Source organism: Gekko japonicus, unplaced genomic scaffold, assembly GCF_001447785.1.
Source record: "Gekko japonicus isolate JY-2015 unplaced genomic scaffold, Gekko_japonicus_V1.1 scaffold320, whole genome shotgun sequence".
NCBI lineage: Eukaryota > Metazoa > Chordata > Lepidosauria > Squamata > Gekkonidae > Gekko > Gekko japonicus.
In genome coordinates, this window is record NW_015168660.1 from 971,734 (window position 1) to 989,517 (window position 17,784).

General features: G+C 45.5%; 1 protein-coding gene across 1 annotated transcript in view; it reads left to right on the forward strand.

Annotated features, from left to right (window-relative positions):
* The window catches only part of FNDC3B (fibronectin type III domain containing 3B), a 308,226-nt gene that overhangs the window by 280,971 nt on the left and 9,471 nt on the right, over positions 1-17,784 (forward strand). Inside the window, exon 25 of the mRNA XM_015415259.1 lies at positions 3,111-3,238. Within this exon, the coding sequence (XP_015270745.1) occupies positions 3,111-3,238 (128 nt within the window). The remainder of the gene's footprint in view (positions 1-3,110; positions 3,239-17,784) is intronic.

Here is a 17,784-nt window from a genome sequence, read left to right on the forward strand (position 1 = left end):
ATAAATAAGGACAGATTGGCAGCTTAATGAGATCAACTAAAATGACATTCAGTGGCCGAATACATAATAACTGAAAATTCATGCTCTCAAAACTGCCCTTGAACAGAACAGTTTTCACTTGAGCTGAGCCAGAACAGAAGCAACACACCCTTGCCCCCACACTTGCCCACAACTGAAAGGGGGTTCTAGTGGGAATGCCATCCTCCAGGTGGGGCCTGGGGAACTCCAGGGATTACAGCTAATCTCCAGACTACAAAGATCAATTCCCCTGGAGAAAATGCTTGCTTTGGAGGGTGGGCTCTATGACATTGTACCCCACTGAGGCCCCTGCCCCCCCCAGACCTCCCCCCCCCCAATCTCCAGAAATTTCCCAGCCTTCAACTGGCAACCCTGGGTTTTAGGGCATCCTGAAAGGCACACAACTGTCCAGTCTGGAGAGCATTTCATCCTGCCATCCTCCCACCTGGTTTTGTACCAAGGGAGAGCCAAGATGGAACCCTTGCCCATTGATGATGATTCCCCCAGCCTTACTTGACCTTTGGCACCAGAGCTTCAGTGAAGAACCCTCTTGCCACGGGAGTTTAGACTAGAAAGCTTTTCAGAGTCCCCTCCGCAATGGGCAGGGGATGCAGGGGAGTGTTGCTGAAGACAGTGAGGCTTGCATTAGTGGCAAATAAAGTAGCTCACTGGTTTCAGCGGGAGTCAGGACAGACTCATAACTAACTTTAATGAAACCCTAGACTCAATCTGTAACTTTTTTTTGAGGGGGGACATTAAAAACAACAGTGGTCAGGGGTGGGGGGGAAAGAGGGGACCGATGACTTAAAAGAAACAGTGTCAGGGACCCATAATTATGGATGGCAGGTTGCTACTGGCAACCAGAAGTTTGGCAATCAGCAAGAAAAGCTCTTAGCACAATCTGCCATACGAAGTGAAAAGTGGCCAGTTGGGGAAATCTGAACCGTGGGAACCTACAGAAGGGTGCACTCAGCCACTGACTCTGCTCTGCTGAATTCAGGTGATCTCGTCATCACACCCTGATCAGTGCTGCTCCCTTGGTTCTCCCCCTCCCCCCCCCATACAAAAGCAGAGCTCCATGCAGGAAATAAGAAAACCTAGCCCGGCTGGCTGTTAGGAACAATTGAAAACAATGGTTGCCTTTCAAAGCAATCTAGCCCATGTCTAGTCTTTTCGAGCATCTAAAACAGTTTAAGTTCTATTGTAATGCCACACATAAAACTGTGATGGCACCGTGGCTTTTCTTGGGGGGAGGGGGAACTGTGATGTCTGATTTTTTTAATGAAAGCAGCAGAATTAATCTGTGTCTGATACTTAGAACAGTCCTTCCTCTTGCACCCCTATATCTCCTTTTCTTTGCTGTCACTATTTATACCTACTTATTGTGTCCAAATCAAGCTCTCTCCCTCTCTACCTTTTTTATTCAGCATAGCTTGTTTTCTCTGTCTCCTTCACCTTTAGCTTCACTTTTACGTTCACTTATGTGACAAGGGGATAGTCACAGTTTACAGTGAATGATGTCTAGAGGATGGATTTTTTTTACTGTGAATTAAAAGGTTTTGAGGTGGGTAGCCATGTTGCTCTGCAGTTGGAGTACAAGATTTGAGTTCAGTAGCACCTTGAAGACCCAACAAGATTTTCAGGATATAAACTTGCGATCTGAAGAGAAACCAGAGACGCCATGTCTCATTCCAACAATATCTTTGGCTGTTCTTCCTATCTCTGCACCTTGAACTAGACCTCCGTTTCTTAGTGTGTGCACCAATACATATAATCCACACATATTTTTGTACTTTGAGACCAGTGGCACCTTTAAGACCAGCAAAGTTTGATTCTAGGTATAAGCTTTTGTGTGCATGCACACTTCTTCACGTGAAAGCTTCTACCCAGAATTAAACTTTCCTGGTCTTAAAGGTGCCAGTGGACTCAAACTTTGTTCTGTTGCTTCAGACCAACACCTGAGTCTAGTTCTATACTTTGTATCAGTTCTTGCCCTGAGCATTTGTTCTTCAGTTCTTCAGACCGGAAGGCCTGGCGTGATCTGGTCCATGGGGTCGTGAAGAGTCGGACTCGACTGTGCGACTGAACAACAAAAATTTCTTCCTCAGTTTTCCCGGCTATGCAGTCCTCCTCTGCAATTCTGTGCTTCAAATGCATCAATTTTTTCATATATTTTGCATTCATATTTCACGTCTGTAAAGAGCTGTTTTCTGTATGCACATTTTCAGAACCTCTTTTTTAGAGAGAAACTGATATGGGAGGTATTTTCTCACACACGAGTCTGTTTTACCACACCTGTTCATCTTTAAACTTCTGCTCAGGCTCTTCCATCAGCCTTCATTTTCTTCCAATAACTGAATTCTTTCACGTGCACCTTTTACATATCAGATAAAGTAATGTAACAAATATTTTTTAAAAGTGTGCTCACTGGAGTGCAAGGTTTCTCACTTATTTGTAGTTCTGGAAAACTGGATTCATCGTCTTCAGTACATTCTGCAGACGAAGAACAGAAAAATGAAATTTGCAGCATTGTGTTTAGGGCTGGCAACCCCCAGGTTGTTGGCAACCCCCAGGTTGTTGTTGTTGTTAGCCATTCAGTTGTGTCTGGCTCTTGGCAATTCAATGGGCCAGGTCTCTCCACATTTCCCAATCTTGTACTGTTTCTTTGAGTTGATCCATGCTCAGGCTGGTGTCGACTTTTATGGTGTCTAGCCACCGTGTTCTTTGGCAGCCCGGTTTGCTGCTAACCAATCCAAGCATAATTGCTTTTTCTAGTGAGCTCTTCCGCATAACATGGCCGAAATAAGTCAGTCACAGTTTTTATGATTTTTCCTTCCAATGACATGTCTGGTTTTATGCGCTCCAATACTTGCTTGTTTGTTACCTTTGCTGTCCAAGGAATGCTCGGGAGCCTTCCTCAGCACCACAGCGCAAATGAGTCGATTTTCCTCCTGTCTTGCTTCTTCATGATCCAACTTTTGCAGCCTCTTCCCCTCTCTAAAGCCCACCCTCCCAGGCTCCACCCTCAGATCTGCAGAGCTGGCAACCCTAATTGTGTTAGTTGACTAATGTGCGGAAATCTTTTGTCTTAGCACCTCGAGTGAGACAGACGGAAGGAAACGCCTGTGAAATCGCATGGGAAGCCGTGCCCCCCATGAAGGGAGATCCCGTCAGTTACGTTCTGCAAGTTCTGGTTGCAAGAGAATCGGAGTACAAACAGGTAGGGGGGAGCTGTTTTATGCAAAGTTAATATAACCACATTTACATTATCTTGTCTATTACAGCAATGTCCGTACAATCGTCACCTTTTCATTGTTATGCTTTGTTGAAGAAAAACTCGTACTTGAAAAATATGGATGTGTGAATATTCATGAGGTTTTGAAGAGTTGCTCTTACTCAGAGTAGACAGAGTGTTCAACAATGCAGGGACATGGCACCAGTGTTCCCTCTAAGCTGAGTTGGTGTGAGCTAGCTCATAGTTTTTTAGACTCTAGCTCACACATTTTTGTCTTGGCTCAGGAAGGATGGGGCTCCAGAGCAAACTAAGTCATGCAGCTGCCAAATTACCTGCTCACAACTTTAATGCCACATCTTAGAGGGAACATTGCATGGCACTACATTGTTCGTGTTCAACAATGCAGGAACATGGCATTACATTGTTCGTGTTCAACAATGCAGGAACATGGCATTACATTGTCCATTTTCAACAATTCAGGAACATGGCATTTCATTGTTCGTGTTCAACAATGCAGGAACATGGCACTACATCAGTAGAAATGCAGTGTATTTTCCTGGGCCAACCTGTTATGATGTAGCCCTATTTCCTTTATAAAAATGCCCTCCTGAACAATTCTGTTTCACATGGTTTGCAAAATGCCAGGAGTGTGGGAGCCTTCCAAACCTCCTCAGGCAAGGCACTCCACAGGGTGGGGGCCATTACAGAGAAGGCACATATCTGGGCAGTGGTTGATCTTGCCCATCTACAGGGAGGCACCTGCCGAAGGCCTTTCTTAGACGAGCAAAGCTGTTGCAGCAAGACATAGGTGGAGAGGTGGTCTTGCACGTATGAGAGTCCAAGGCAACAAAGGGTTTTTTATGGGATAGCCAGTTCCTTGATGAGCTTGGTAACTGATAATGGAATGAGTACAGAATTTGTGTTCCCATTAATAACCAAACTCTGCAACAGCTGGAGTCTGAGGAGATTCCAAGGGGAGACCTATGAAGAGTGCATTACAGTAATCTAGTCTTGATGTTACCGTAGCATGTATCCAGATGGCCCGAATCAAGGTAGGGGGCCATCTTCCAGGCTAAACTAAGTTGGGGGGGGGGAATCCACACTGAAGATCATTGGTCCCCAGCGGCAGCCTTTTGATTCTAATCTGTGAGGAATGATTGAAACCAGTCCATGGACCATCCCCAGACCACTACTTCTACCTCCTTAGCAGGCAGAACCACTTCCTTGATAAACTGTATGAAAGGCTACAGATAAGTCCAGTAGGAGCAACAAAAGAAGCATAGCTTTTGTCTACATTCACATGGAGGTCATCAACTAAAGTGACCAGGCCTTTGTTTGCCCCATAGCCTGGCCTGTAACCAATGTTCCCTCTAAGCTGAGTTAGTGTGAGCTAGCTCAGTTTCTTAAGCCTCTGGCTCGCACCTTTTTGTCTTAGCTCAGGAAGGATGGCTCCAGAGCAAACTGATTGATGCCCTAGCCAAATCACTCGCTCGCAACTTTAATGCCAGTAACTCACAAAGTAGAATTTTTGCTCACAAGACTCCACAGCTTAGAGGGAGCACTGCTTGTGACCAGACTGAAAAAGGTCTGGAGCAAATGAGTTAACCAAGAAGATTTAGCATTGGTCTGCAATTGCTCTCACAGTCACTTTGCGCAGAAAGTACAGATTAGAGACCTGGGTGGACAGCAGACCAGGAAGATCTGGGTTCAAACTACTGGGTGACATTAAAACAGTCACTAACTCTTTGCTTAATATAACTCACAGTTATGCACATTATATCAATGGTTGCAGGGATAAAATGGAAGTAGGAAAACTAAGTATGCCACCTACACATTTGGAGGGGATGTCAGATCAAAATGACGTAAAATAAATGTAAATAAGGCAACTTCTTAAATTTATCATGGATCCCATGAAGACATTGACTGGTACCACGATGGCTTCTGTCGAATAAAATATTCCAAGAGGTGATGAATCCAGCGTTCCACTTAACATTTCATCCCACATGCAGAAGCTGCACCTGAAGGACTAGGCATTCCCCATAGTATTCCCCCAGTTTTCTCTCTCAGTTATGTGTTTGACGGATTCTTCATTTCCAAACAATGCTTTAGCATTACCGGGTACTTTGCAATAACCTATTTTCTTCTAGTAGAAAAGAGCAAGAGTCCAGTAGCACCTTAAAGACTAACAAAATATGTGGCAGGGTAGGGGCTTTCATGAGTCACTGCTCACTTCTTCAATTCTGTACAATAGTAAAATCACAGTTTAGAAAATAGAAGAAGAAGAAGAGAAGAGACTGGATTTATACCCCGCCCTTCACTTGGAGTCTCAGAGCAGCTTACAAACTCCTTTCCCTTCCCCTCCACACAACAGACACCCTGTGAGGTGGGTGGGGCTGAGAGAACTCTTGACAGAAACTGCTCTTTTTCAAGGACAGCTGTGCCAGAGCGTGTGACTGACCCAAGGTCACATCAGCAGGTGCAAGTGGAGGAGTGGGGAATCAAACCCGGTTCTCCCAGATTAGAGTCCGCACACTTAACCACTACACCAAACTGGCTCTCTGTATTCAAAATATTCAACAAAAAAGCTGTATTAGCCTTCAGAGAACTTTCTACTTAATGTCTGAGCACCAAAAAAACGAGCAGTTCGGCTGATAACATGTATATACAGGATATATCCCAAAAAACCTTTAAATGCCCATTTATAATGGAGTCTATACCAAAAAAAACAGTTAAAAACCTTGTTCCTGTATACAATTTCTCTCTTTCTTTAAAAAAAGCACTGTTCTTCATTACCAAAATGTGCAAGAGGATGTACAAGATCTTCGTCGTGGTCTCTGTGCAGTCCCACACATGGGTTGGGCGCCTGCGCACGACCTCGACCGGAGAAACTTCTAGAGCTTTGCCTCAGAAAGCTTTTGGCAGGCTCTCTCTCTGCCCTGGGGAGCAGGCATGTGCTTACAGGCAGGGGTCATTTCCTGCAGGAGCGCACAGGAGCGGAGCTCCGGCAGTAAAGAGCCCAGGGGGCGGGCACATCCAACAAGCCCCACCCGTTGCTCCCAGCAGCCCTCAGTCAGAGCAAGAAGCAGCCAGGTAAGTTGCAGAGCCCCCCCCCCCAGCCTAAAACAGTCCAGTGGCACCTTTAAGACCAAGTTTTATTCAGGTACGAGCTCTCCCTCCTCTGCAAGGACAGATTCGCACGTTTCCCCCCTCCCATAGCTAGCAATCCAAAAGAGTCCAGTGGAGCCTGAGTGGTGGGTGTTGCCTTCTGACACACTTCCAGTGATGTCCGGGGGTGTGGCATATGCAAATAAGTTATGCTAATGAGTTATGCTAATGAGGTCCTGCACCTCTTTTTCTACGAAATGACCCCTGCTTACAGGTAAGCAACCTATGTGACTCTTGAAAGCTCCTACCCTGCCACAAATTTTGTTAGTCTTTAAGGTGCTACTGGACTCTTGCTCTTTTCTGCTGCTGTAGACAGACTAGCACGGCTCCCCATCTTGATCTGTTTTCTTCCAGAGCAATTGCATCTGATTCTAACTGTTATTGCTTCCAACATGTTTGCTGCTTCTCACATCCATTTGAAACACTGCTGATTGTATGTCTGCAATGACCCTTCCACATTGCTTCAGGAACCAAGAACGCAAGGAGTCATGAAAGTACAGGCGGCTGTTCTGCTTCCCACTTGGAGGTCTGCTGGCCTCTGAAATGGATGTCCTGTTGAGATAGCCTGGCTTGCATGACAGTGCCAGGCAGTGTTCCCTCTAAGCTGAGTTACTGTGAGCTAGCTCATAGTTTTTTAGCCTCCAGCTCACACATTTTTGCCTTAGCTCAGGAAGGGATGGCTCCAGAGCAAACTAATTTATGCAGTAGCCAAACTGCTCGCTCACAACTTTTTTGCCAGTGGCTCACAAAGTAGAATCTTTGCTCACAAGACTCCACAGCTTAGAGGGGACACTGGTGCCAGGCAATGCTCCCGCTAAGCTGTGGAGTGCTGTGAGCAAAAATTCTACTTTGTGAGCTACTGGCATTAAAGTTGTGAGCGAGCAGTTTGGCTAATGCATAAATTAGTTTGCTCTGGAGCCATTCTTCCTGGGCTAAGGCAAAAATGTGTGAGCCGGAGGCTAAAAAACTGAGGTAGCTCACACTAACTTGACTTAGAGGGAACACTGGTGCCAGGGAGCGTGTCTGAATCCTTTGAAAAGCCGTCTAAGCCAACTGCTGTCACCCACAGTTGTGGGTTCCGTTAGTGAATTATGTTTTGTATGAAGAAGTACTTCTTTTTTCCGATCTGAATGTTTTGTGTCACCCACAAAGGTTCCATTAATGAATTACGTGCTGTATGAAGAAGTGCTTCCTTTTGTCTGTTCCGAAACAGTTGCCAATTAAGTTTCACAGCGTGTCCCTGGCCTCTGTTAGAGAGGGGGAAACCGTGTTTCTACGTGTTACAACTATTCATAATCTATAGTTCCTCAAGAGTTGCCTTTTATCCCTCAAAACCTAAAAAGATACTCTGTCGTAGTGTTTCCTCATAAAAACTGCATCTGATGAAACCCTGTGCTGGAGTACATTCTGATTAAGATTCTGTTAGGCTCCTATTTTGTTCTGTTGCTACAGACGAATGTGGGTACTCATCAGGAACTACCTACATAAAAAGATGTTCTGTGCCCTTGATGGTCTTAGCCTTCATGCCCTTTTCAATTCTGATGCCCTTTTTATTTATTTAGGGCTCTACTGGTAGCAGGAGCTCCTTTGCATATTAGGCCACATACCCCTAGTGTAGCCAATCCTCCAAGAGCTTACAGAGCTCTTCTCACTGGGGCTACTGTAAGCTCTTGGAGGATTGGCTACACTAGGGGGTGTGGCCTAATATGCAAAGGAGCTCCTGCTACCAGTAGAGCCCTAGACCCCTGCCTTTCTCCCCAGTGGAGACCGAAAGCAGTGTACATCATTCTCCTTTCCTCCATTTTATGCTCTCAACAACAGCCCCCTGAGGAAGGTTAGGCTGAGAGTGTGTGACTGGCTCAAGGTCACTCAGTTTGAGCTTCCGTGGCAGAGTGAGGGTTCAACCCTGGGTGTCCCAGATCTTAAGCTGACACTCCGACTGCTACAGACTCTGCCTTCTCTCTAACGTGGCCGTAGGTTTAAATGATATTGTACCTTTTTTCACGGTGCCCAGAAGACCAAAACAAAGGAATTATCAGGGAAATGGCAGGCAAGGTTTGAATCCAGTAGCACCTTAAAGACCAGCAAGCTTTCCAGGTTATAAGCTACCTGCTGGGAAATGGCACTGTGCGTTTTTCCTCTTCTGTTTCTGCTATGCTGGTCAGTGGAGAAATGATGAGGACTGAAGTCTGTTCAGTCCTCTCAGTGACTGGACGGAGTGTGAAAATACCATTTTTAAACGTTCTAAAATCATCTTCCTGTTCGTTTTGTAGGAGATGCACTGCAATTTCATGACATTCACCTGTCTGAAAGGCATCTGAATGGGTCCGAAACTGGCTCAAACTGATTGAATTGATTACTAAATAAGTATTTAGAGTCGATACTGGAGCCAGAACTGAGCCTAAGTGTTCTAACGATAAACCGGAAACAAGATTTGCGCTCTCCATTTTAGCAGCTCAGTTCCCTGCCAGGAAATCAAATTTGCTGGATCACACTTAGGTCATCTTGTATCTCTGCTTGTTTCTCAGATGTCCACTTTCTTCTTCTTCGAGTGGCACGCATTTAAATTGCTCCACAGCTGGGGGTGGGGGTTCTGTCTTGGTAGTGGTAGGTCATGCTACCCAATTTGCACTTTCCACAGCTGGCTTTTCTCCATTAAAGCCAACCCATGCTCAAAACCCACAGAACTATTTTCCCCCGGAGGTTGTCCCAAGACACAAAAAAAGACCGCTTTATTAACAGAGCAGTGTAGGGATACCCAAACATCCTCTGCAGTCTGAAAATGGTTATGCCTTTCTTCAGCTATCCATGACAGGTTTTATATCACAGATGATCCTGGATAATTGATACTGTATTTATTTATTTATGTATTTATTGTTTAGACTTTTAGGCCACCCTTCCCTGCAAGCAGGGCTCTGGGTGGCTTAAAACAGAATAAATACGTAATAATCCAAGTTACATTAAACCAGCATTAAAACACAGTACAGAGGCATAATTAAAAAGCAATTCCAAGGTGGCAAATAATTTGAATAGAAAATTGAACTACCCAGAGCCTCTAGCGGTTGCGGGAAGGGGTGTGCGTTGTCAAGCAAAAATGTCCCATGCAGAATCTTTGAGACCACCTTAGGGCTCTTTGATTCTCACTCCAGGGAATATCCAGTGGCACTGCAAGAGGAATGTATCCTGGTCATGCACGGTGGGTCTGGCATCTAGCAGTCACACCAACATGATGCACAGGATGAGTGTTTCAAGCGAAGCATGCAGATTAGCCACAATTCTGCACTTATGCATGCAGACCTTGGTTGCTGATAGAAGTGAACATGTAAAAATGCGTCTACTGGTACCCACCATTATTAAGAGGAAAATCCAGTTGAGCAGTGGGATGAATGCTGGAACTGCATCCTTGCTAAAGGATATACAAACCTTGTTCTCCTTGTCCCTTAAAAAAATAGATGGGATAGACCTCTTGCATTAAAAAGAGAAGTACTATGGTTGAAATTTTAGGAAGCGGCCGTGTTGTAGTAGCCCAGCAGGGAGGCGATGCAGTTATGATAACTGTTAGCATTTATATTTCTATCCCATTTTCCATCTCAAAACCTGGCTCTCTTCCAACAGTAGATGCACACAGTTCTCTGGTTGTATGAATGTGTGTGTATCGTGTTCAGGAGGGGGGTAGAGTGGCTGCTCATCACCATTCCCATCACAGGCTATAATAACCCATAGGCTCTCGTGAAACAGTGTTGTTGTTTAACCATTTCGAAACAAATAAAATGAGAACTGCTTATCAAATAGACAAGAGACAAGGTGTAGGCAGGTCAGAGAAGACGAGCACATTCAGGCACACTAAAGTTATATAATATGTATAGACTTGAATGTACATGAAGCTGCTTTATCCTGACTGTGAGAACATTGGTCCAGCATCAGGGTCAGTACTGTCGACTCAGACTGGCAGCAGCTCTCCAGGGTCTCAGGCAGAGGTCTTTCTTACCATCTACTGCCTCGTCCTTTTAACTTGAGACGCCAGCGGTTGAACATGGGACCTTCTGCCTGCAAAGCAGAGGCTCTTCCACGGAGCCATAGCCCCTCCCAGCCCAGGTAGAAGGGTCACGTCTGGGGACAGAAGGCCCCAGTGGCCATTGGTTCAGGGCAGCACCACAGCAGTCCGCTCCCTCAGTCAGTCATTTTATTGCAGCAGCACCAGGATCCGCAGAAGCTTTTCAAGGCACAACATTATCCTCCGCCGACACTTGTAGATAAAGCAGTTGTTCGGCACAGCATCAGGTGCAGTTTAAAAAGAAAAGTTGGCCATTGTAGTATTTGTATTTCAAAGTAACAAAAGCATCCTGATACTCATGCTTGCCAAAGAAGAGATCAGATACCAGGAAAAGAGTTGTCTGGGGAGAGAAACAAGGCAGTAGAGAGGGAACTGAAGAACAGTATGGCAAAAGAATGGTACTGCAGGAGTTTTAAGATTGCATCCTAAATTGATGACTTAAAGCACAATCTTAAAGCAGGTCTGGTGAGGAGGCATACAGACTTCCTAAATAAATTTCTAAAGAAATAAGTGAAATGCCTTCCTCCTAAGATGATTGAACTCAACAGACTTAGAAGGGTTGGGCACAGCTTAGGAGCGGACAGTGCCCTTAGGCTAGTAACCAATGAGGCCAGCCAGTCCATAGAGAAGAAACACGCCAGCATGATGCCAGATCACGTTTTCTCGGACACCAAATAACAGCCCCCTTTGCTTTTGATAAACGTAGTATCCCCGCACGCGAGAGGCACAGTGTCGAGGGAAGACGTCTGGATGGCCCACAGAAAATGAGTAACAAACTGCGCATTTATTGCTCTTCTTAAGAATTACCTGCCGGCTCACCTTCTCCATCTGCAGCTGTTTGTGGAGATCTGTCTGCAGCCCCAGCCCCCACTCTGTGTTAACCAGGGGAGCCCGTTGCCGCTGACAGGCCCGGGGGGGGGGGCTATCTTTGAAGAGCTGGCGGCAGTTGATTTTTGTCTGAGCGGCTTCGCTAGCATCTTTGCACATTCCCTGTGGAGTTTAGGCTTTTGTTGTCAGTGAGGTAAAATGAGTCAGGAGGCTGGCATATGGGTGAGTTCAGAGAAGGAAAGGCCTTTCTGCAAAATGGAGGCAATCAGCCAGATGCGCGCTCCCAATCAAGGGGAGAAAACATCTGACTGCCGCTCAGAACAACCGCCCTGCTTGGTAATAAATGGGAAGGGAGCAGTCAGCATGCTTCTCTTACCAAAGGCCGTGACTGACGTGCCCTGTTTAAACAGCTTTGTGATTTCTGTGGTTTTGGTGTGTTTCTTTTTCTTTTTCTTTTTCTGCTTGTCTATTCATAGATTGGGTCACACAGTGATGAGTCGGTTCAAGTAAAATTACTGTTGATTTAGCACACTTGGCTTAAAAGTGGACGTAGAACCTAAAATGAGAACTAATATCACAACAAGCAGAGAACCTGTAAGGACTTGGGGGGGGGGTTATCATATTTTCTCCACTTGTACTATTTTCTCCTTCCATTCCATGAAAGCCTCCATAAAAATATAAGAAGAGCCCTGTTGGATCAGACCAGTGGAACATGTAGTCCAGTATCCTGCCTCACACAGTGGCCAACCAGTCCCTCTGGAGGGCCAACCACAGGGCATGGAGGTCGAGGCCTTTCCCTGATGTTGCCTCCTGGCTCTGAGGTTCAGAGGCATAGTGCCTCTGAATGTGGAGGTTCCCTTCAGTCACCATGGCTAGTAGCCATTGATAGACTTATCCACCATGAATCTCTCTAATCCCCTTTTAAAGCTGTCTATTCCTACATCCTCTGGCAGCAAATTCCACATTCTAATGACTGTCTATGTAAAGCAGTATTTCCTTTTGTTCATCCTGGACCTACTGCCCATCAGCTTCATTGGATGCCTTTGAGTTCTAGTATTTTGGGAGAGGGAGAATTTTTTTTTTTTTTAAAAAACAATTTTATTAGGATATAGTAATAAGTAAAATTATACATCATATAACAAACTTTTCATATCCTTTTATCCAAATATCTCCCCCCCCTTCTGACTTCCCACAGTGCTCAAACCTCTATTACATTCTTAAATATTTTCTCCCTTTCCAATTCTTTAACAACATAATTCTTTCAGGTAACGTATCTTTTTATCTGTTTATCTATGTATGTTTCAATTTAATCTAAATGTCCATCCAACCTTAATAATTGTCAAAGCAAAATAGATTGTTTTTTACATCCCAGTATTTCTCCAAGTAGTCTTTAAAGTCTTTCCAATCTGCAAAAAAATCTTCTGCTTCTAGATTTTTAAGCTTTCTCGTCATTTTGTCCATCTCAACCATAAAAAGTAACTTTTTCAACCATTCCCAGATATCGGGAGTTCTTTCTTGCTTCCAACATTGACCGTATATCATTCTAGCAGTTGTAATCATATACCACATTAAAGTCCGTTTTACAATATTAACTTCCTCCATTTTAAGTCCCAAAAGGAACACTTCAGGTTCCTTCTTAATTTTACATTTCATTATTTTTTCCATTTCTGTATGGACCTCAGCCCCAAAATTGTTTGCTTTATCACATGTCCACCACATATGGTAAAAAGAGCCTTCTATTTTTTTACATTTCCAATATTTGCTATCTTTTTTGGTGTCATGGGAGAGGGAGAATTTTTAATAAATCTCTATCATGTCTCTTTTCTAAAGTGAAACATCCCAGACTCTTCAGTCGTTCCTCATAGGGAAGGTGCTCCAACCTCCTAATCATCTTGGTTGCCCTCCTCTGTACTTTTTCCAGCTCTGTGGTGTCCCTTTTGAGATATGGTGACCAGAACTGTCCACAGTAGTCCAAATGAGGCTGCACCATAGATCTATAGAGGGGCATTACCAGGGCTCTAGTTGGGGGGGAGCTCTCAGGTACGGAGCTCCGGAAGAGAACCTCTAGGGGGCGGGGCGGTCACGTGGTGAAGCCCCGCCCCCTTCTTTACCCCGCCCTCTGCTTCGATCCTCATTCCGTTTGGGAATGAGGATGAAGCAGGAGGGTAAGTAGCCGGGCCTTCTGACACACTTCCAGTGATGTCAGGGGGTGTGGCCTTCTGTCACTTCCGGTGATGTCAGGGGGCATGGCATATGCAAATAGGTTATGCTAATGAGCTCCGGCAGCTCTTTTTCTACAACAAGACCCCTGGGCATTACAATATCAGCCGTTTTATTCTTAAATCCCTTTCCTAATAATCCCCAACATAGAGTTTGCCTTTTTCACTGTTGCAGCACACCGGGTTGGCACATTCATTGAGCTATCCACTATGACCCCAAGATCTCCCCCCCCCCCAAGACTCAGCAAGTTCAGACCCCATTGGACTATACTTAGTTGGGATTTTTTTTATCCCAGTGTGCATCACCTTATACTTACCCACATAGAACTTCATTTACCATTTTTCTGCTCTGCTCCCATTCACATACAAAGCAGGAGGGGGGAGGAAATCTAGTGCATTTATGTGCACATATACCAGTTTTATTTGTGAACATTTATTTTTTATTTATTTATTTATTTATTTTTGAGATTTTTATCCCGCCCTACCCAGTGGCTTAGGGCGGCTAACAACAAGTTTAAAAAATGGGTCCAATAAAAACAATATTTCATATATAATAAAATCTGGTGCTACAAAAGTCTACATAGAATTTGCAAAAAAAACACAGCAACCCACATTTGCAGCCAATGTTCTTGATAGCGAGAGCGCCAGGAGCAATATTTCCGCAGCACAGTCGGGCGACGTCTACTCCCCAAAGTACGGTAGATGGGACGTATACCCGCCGTGGGGGTATAGCAGCGGCGGCTCGCAGTGGTGGTATAGCGGCGGCGGCTCCTACCCAAAGGCCTGGTGGAAGAGCTCCGTCTTACAGGCCCTGTGGAACTGTATTTGTTTGTTTGTTTTATTTCTATCCCGCCCTCCCTGCCATGGCAGGCTCAGGGCAGCTTACAGAAGAAGAAAGGAAGGCGTCCAGGAACACTCCCAGGCTCCTAACCTCTGGCGCTGGCACCAACGGCGCCCCATCGAAGGTGAGGAGAGGGATCCCTAACCTTGGCCTGGCAAGAACCTGGATTATGGTGGTAGTTGACCGTCTGGATGCTGAGAGAACACTGCCATCTTTTATTAATACTTTGTTTATTAATACTTATATTCTTTAATACCTGAACCGAATCCAGTATGCTATAGTATGCTATAGTATGCTATAGGCAGCCAGTGCAGTGCTTTTAAGGCTGGCTGGATGTGCTCCCACACAGGAAGACACAACAACAGCCTCGCCGCTGCATTCTGCACCAGCTGCAGCTTCCGGATTTGGAATGAGGGCAGCCCCATGTAGAGAGCATTACAGTAATCCAATCTCGAGGTGACCATTGCATAGATTACTGTTGCAAGATCATTGCGTTCAAGGAAGGGAGCCAGCTGCTTAATCAATCGTAGGTGGTAAAAGGCAGACTTCGCAGTGGCTGCTACCTGGGCCTCCATTGTCAAGGAGGCGTCCAGGAACACTCCCAGGCTCCTAACCTCTGGCGCTGGCACCAACGGCGCCCCATCGAAGGTGAGGAGAGGGATCCCTAACCTTGGCCCACTCCGACTCAAGCACAGGACCCCCGTCTTCGTCGGATTCAATTTCAGTCAGCTCAGTCTCAGCCAACCAGCCATGGCTTTCAACGCTAGGTCCAGAACATGATTAAAGAAAAATAGCTGCTGATGTTGCATGACTCTAAAGAAGAACCTCATATTGTCAACATAAAACTAGTAGAATCTACCCTACCCCTCCCCAGTCGTTGCACCACATTGAGCCCAAACATCTTTGATACCCAAAAAGGGGTATTTCATACACACTTGATCCAGTACATTGGTGTATTGCGGCGGGGGTGGGGGTGGGGAGCAGTAAACCCACGTTTCTTGGTTGTGTGAATATTACACCCTTGACTTTTTGGCTACAGGAATGTGTTTCGGCCTGACCTGGGTGGCCCAGGCTAGCCCCATCTCATCAACTCTTGGAAGCTAAGCAGGGTTGTCCCTGCTTAGTATTTGGATAAGGAGTCCAGTGTTACTATGCAGAAGCAGGCTATGGCAAACTACCTGGCCAAACTACGAGGTGGCCATAAGTCGGCTGCGACTTGACGGCACTTTCCACCACCATGCGTGCTTTGAACAACAATTAGAGATGCTCTTTAATTTCACATTTTGGTGGAGCAAAGTAAATTCAGGGACTGGAGGAACCTTCCTGGGCAGGCATTCTCTAGCCATTTAACAGTGGGGGGGGTTCCGATTATTGGTGCAAATATGGGCACATATGAACATATAAAGCTGACTTTTTATGTCAAGAGGTGCCAAAAACTGGCGTTCTTAACAGATGCTTTGCCACATAAGAGGTTGCTGCTGTTTTCTGTTGTCGACTTAAAATCTTTTCAGAGTCAGAAGCGGCTATGGATAAACATGTCTCTCAACTGGAACTCTGAGCGAGATAATTACATTTCTCGTTGTTACGTAAATGTCCCCTTTCCAAAAGAGAGTTGTTATGAGTGTAATTTCTACCTCTGTATCGAGCACAGACTCCCATGTGCGCACCTTTCTAGTACGAACGGTCTGTATTGATCAGCCTGTTTTGATCTGTCACCATGTGCCGTAAAAATAATAATAATCAAACCTCTTGGTTAACTGCTCTTCCTGGGTATTCTTCTTCAAACAGCTATCTTTCGATAGCGCAGCAGTTGGGCAGTGTTTGCTCATATTCATGCACTAGCTCTTTGCAGTATGACCAATGAGATCAGAACGTTAAGGTTAGAGTAATGCACGTCGCCGTACCGCATCGGCACCAGGTTGGTTTGGGTTGCAGAACTGGGCACCCTGGGAATGTGTGTGTATGTTTAAAATTGGCGGGGGAGGACTGCCTGGGGTCTGAGAGTCCGATTCACGCACCTGTGTTCCATTTTGCAGCACCCCTGGAAGTATAATTATTATTATATACAAAACAAGTTAATACAGAGACTTGGCCATGTCAATTCACGCTGTAGTTTAATCTATATGTGATTGGCTTGAATCCACCAGAGGATTTCTTTGGACGGGCAAGTGATTTTGACCAAGCCCCCCCCCCATTTCAGACCCCCTCCCCCGAGGTCTTCCTGAAAATTCCCTATCTTCCATGGGCACCAAAGGGGGTGCATTTTGGGCTGCAGTGAGAGGTAAGGGAACTGAGCTCCATGGTCAGAAACCCCTTCTATCCAAGGAAATTCCCGGATAACCAGAGCCCTAATCTTAATGCTCAGCATGTTTGGCTGCCATTGAAAGTCCTCTGCAACGTTAAATGCAGCAGCTGGAATACCAAAGCTGCTGTGTGGAGTTTAGAACTCCATTATTGTGTCACCCCGGGTACTTCCTGGGCCCAGTTCAGTGTGCTGGTTTCCGCCTTTAAAACCGTAAGTGCTCTGGGACCAGGATGTCTTGTGGGATACCTCCCAGTAGACACCTACTTAATCACTCAGATCGGCTGTTGGGGGCCTGCTGTCAGTTCCCCACAGGCTGAGCTGGGACCGGTTGAAGCACCAAGATAGGGCCTTGGTATGCCTCAGTTGTTGCAAGGCTTTCCAGCGAGGGCCACGTGTTCCCTACCTCTGCTTGTGTTTCAGTAGGCAGTGCAGACTCGTTTTTGTGGGACACTTTGGGGGCACGAGCAAGCAGAAGGTGTTACAAGGCTGATCCTTGTAATGATTTGTCTATTTACTCCTTTTGTAGGCCGTCTGTCTCACTGAGACTCCAGGCACATTTACAAAATATAGAAAGCAATACAGTTAGGCAGCAAAGACCTCAAGTAAATGATGCAGTGGGATGAGGATTATATAAAGTAGGAGAAAATGCAAACCATAAATTGTCTTAAGGCGTGATATAGCATAAACAATGCCCAAGAGTGGATTACAAAAGAACAAGGCAGTGCAGTAAAAGTAAGTCGATACATACAATAAATATAGGTATAGATTGTAACTGGACTGCTGCATTATACTGTAGATCCAATCCCTTTATAAAAAAAAATGCCCTCCTGAACATAAGAGATGCCAATGTTGGATCAGGCCAAAGGCCCATCCAGTCCAACACTCTGTGTCACACAGTGGCCAAAAATACCAGGTGCCATCAGGAGGTCCATCAGTGGGGCCAGGACACTAGAAGCCCTCCCACTGTTGACCCCCCCCCCCAAGCACCAAGAAGACAGAGCATCACTTGCCCCAGACTGAGAGTTCCTATCTATACCTTGTGGTTAATAGCCATCGATGGACCTATGCTCCATATGCTTATCTAATTCCCTTTTGAAGCCGTCCATACTTGTAGCCGCC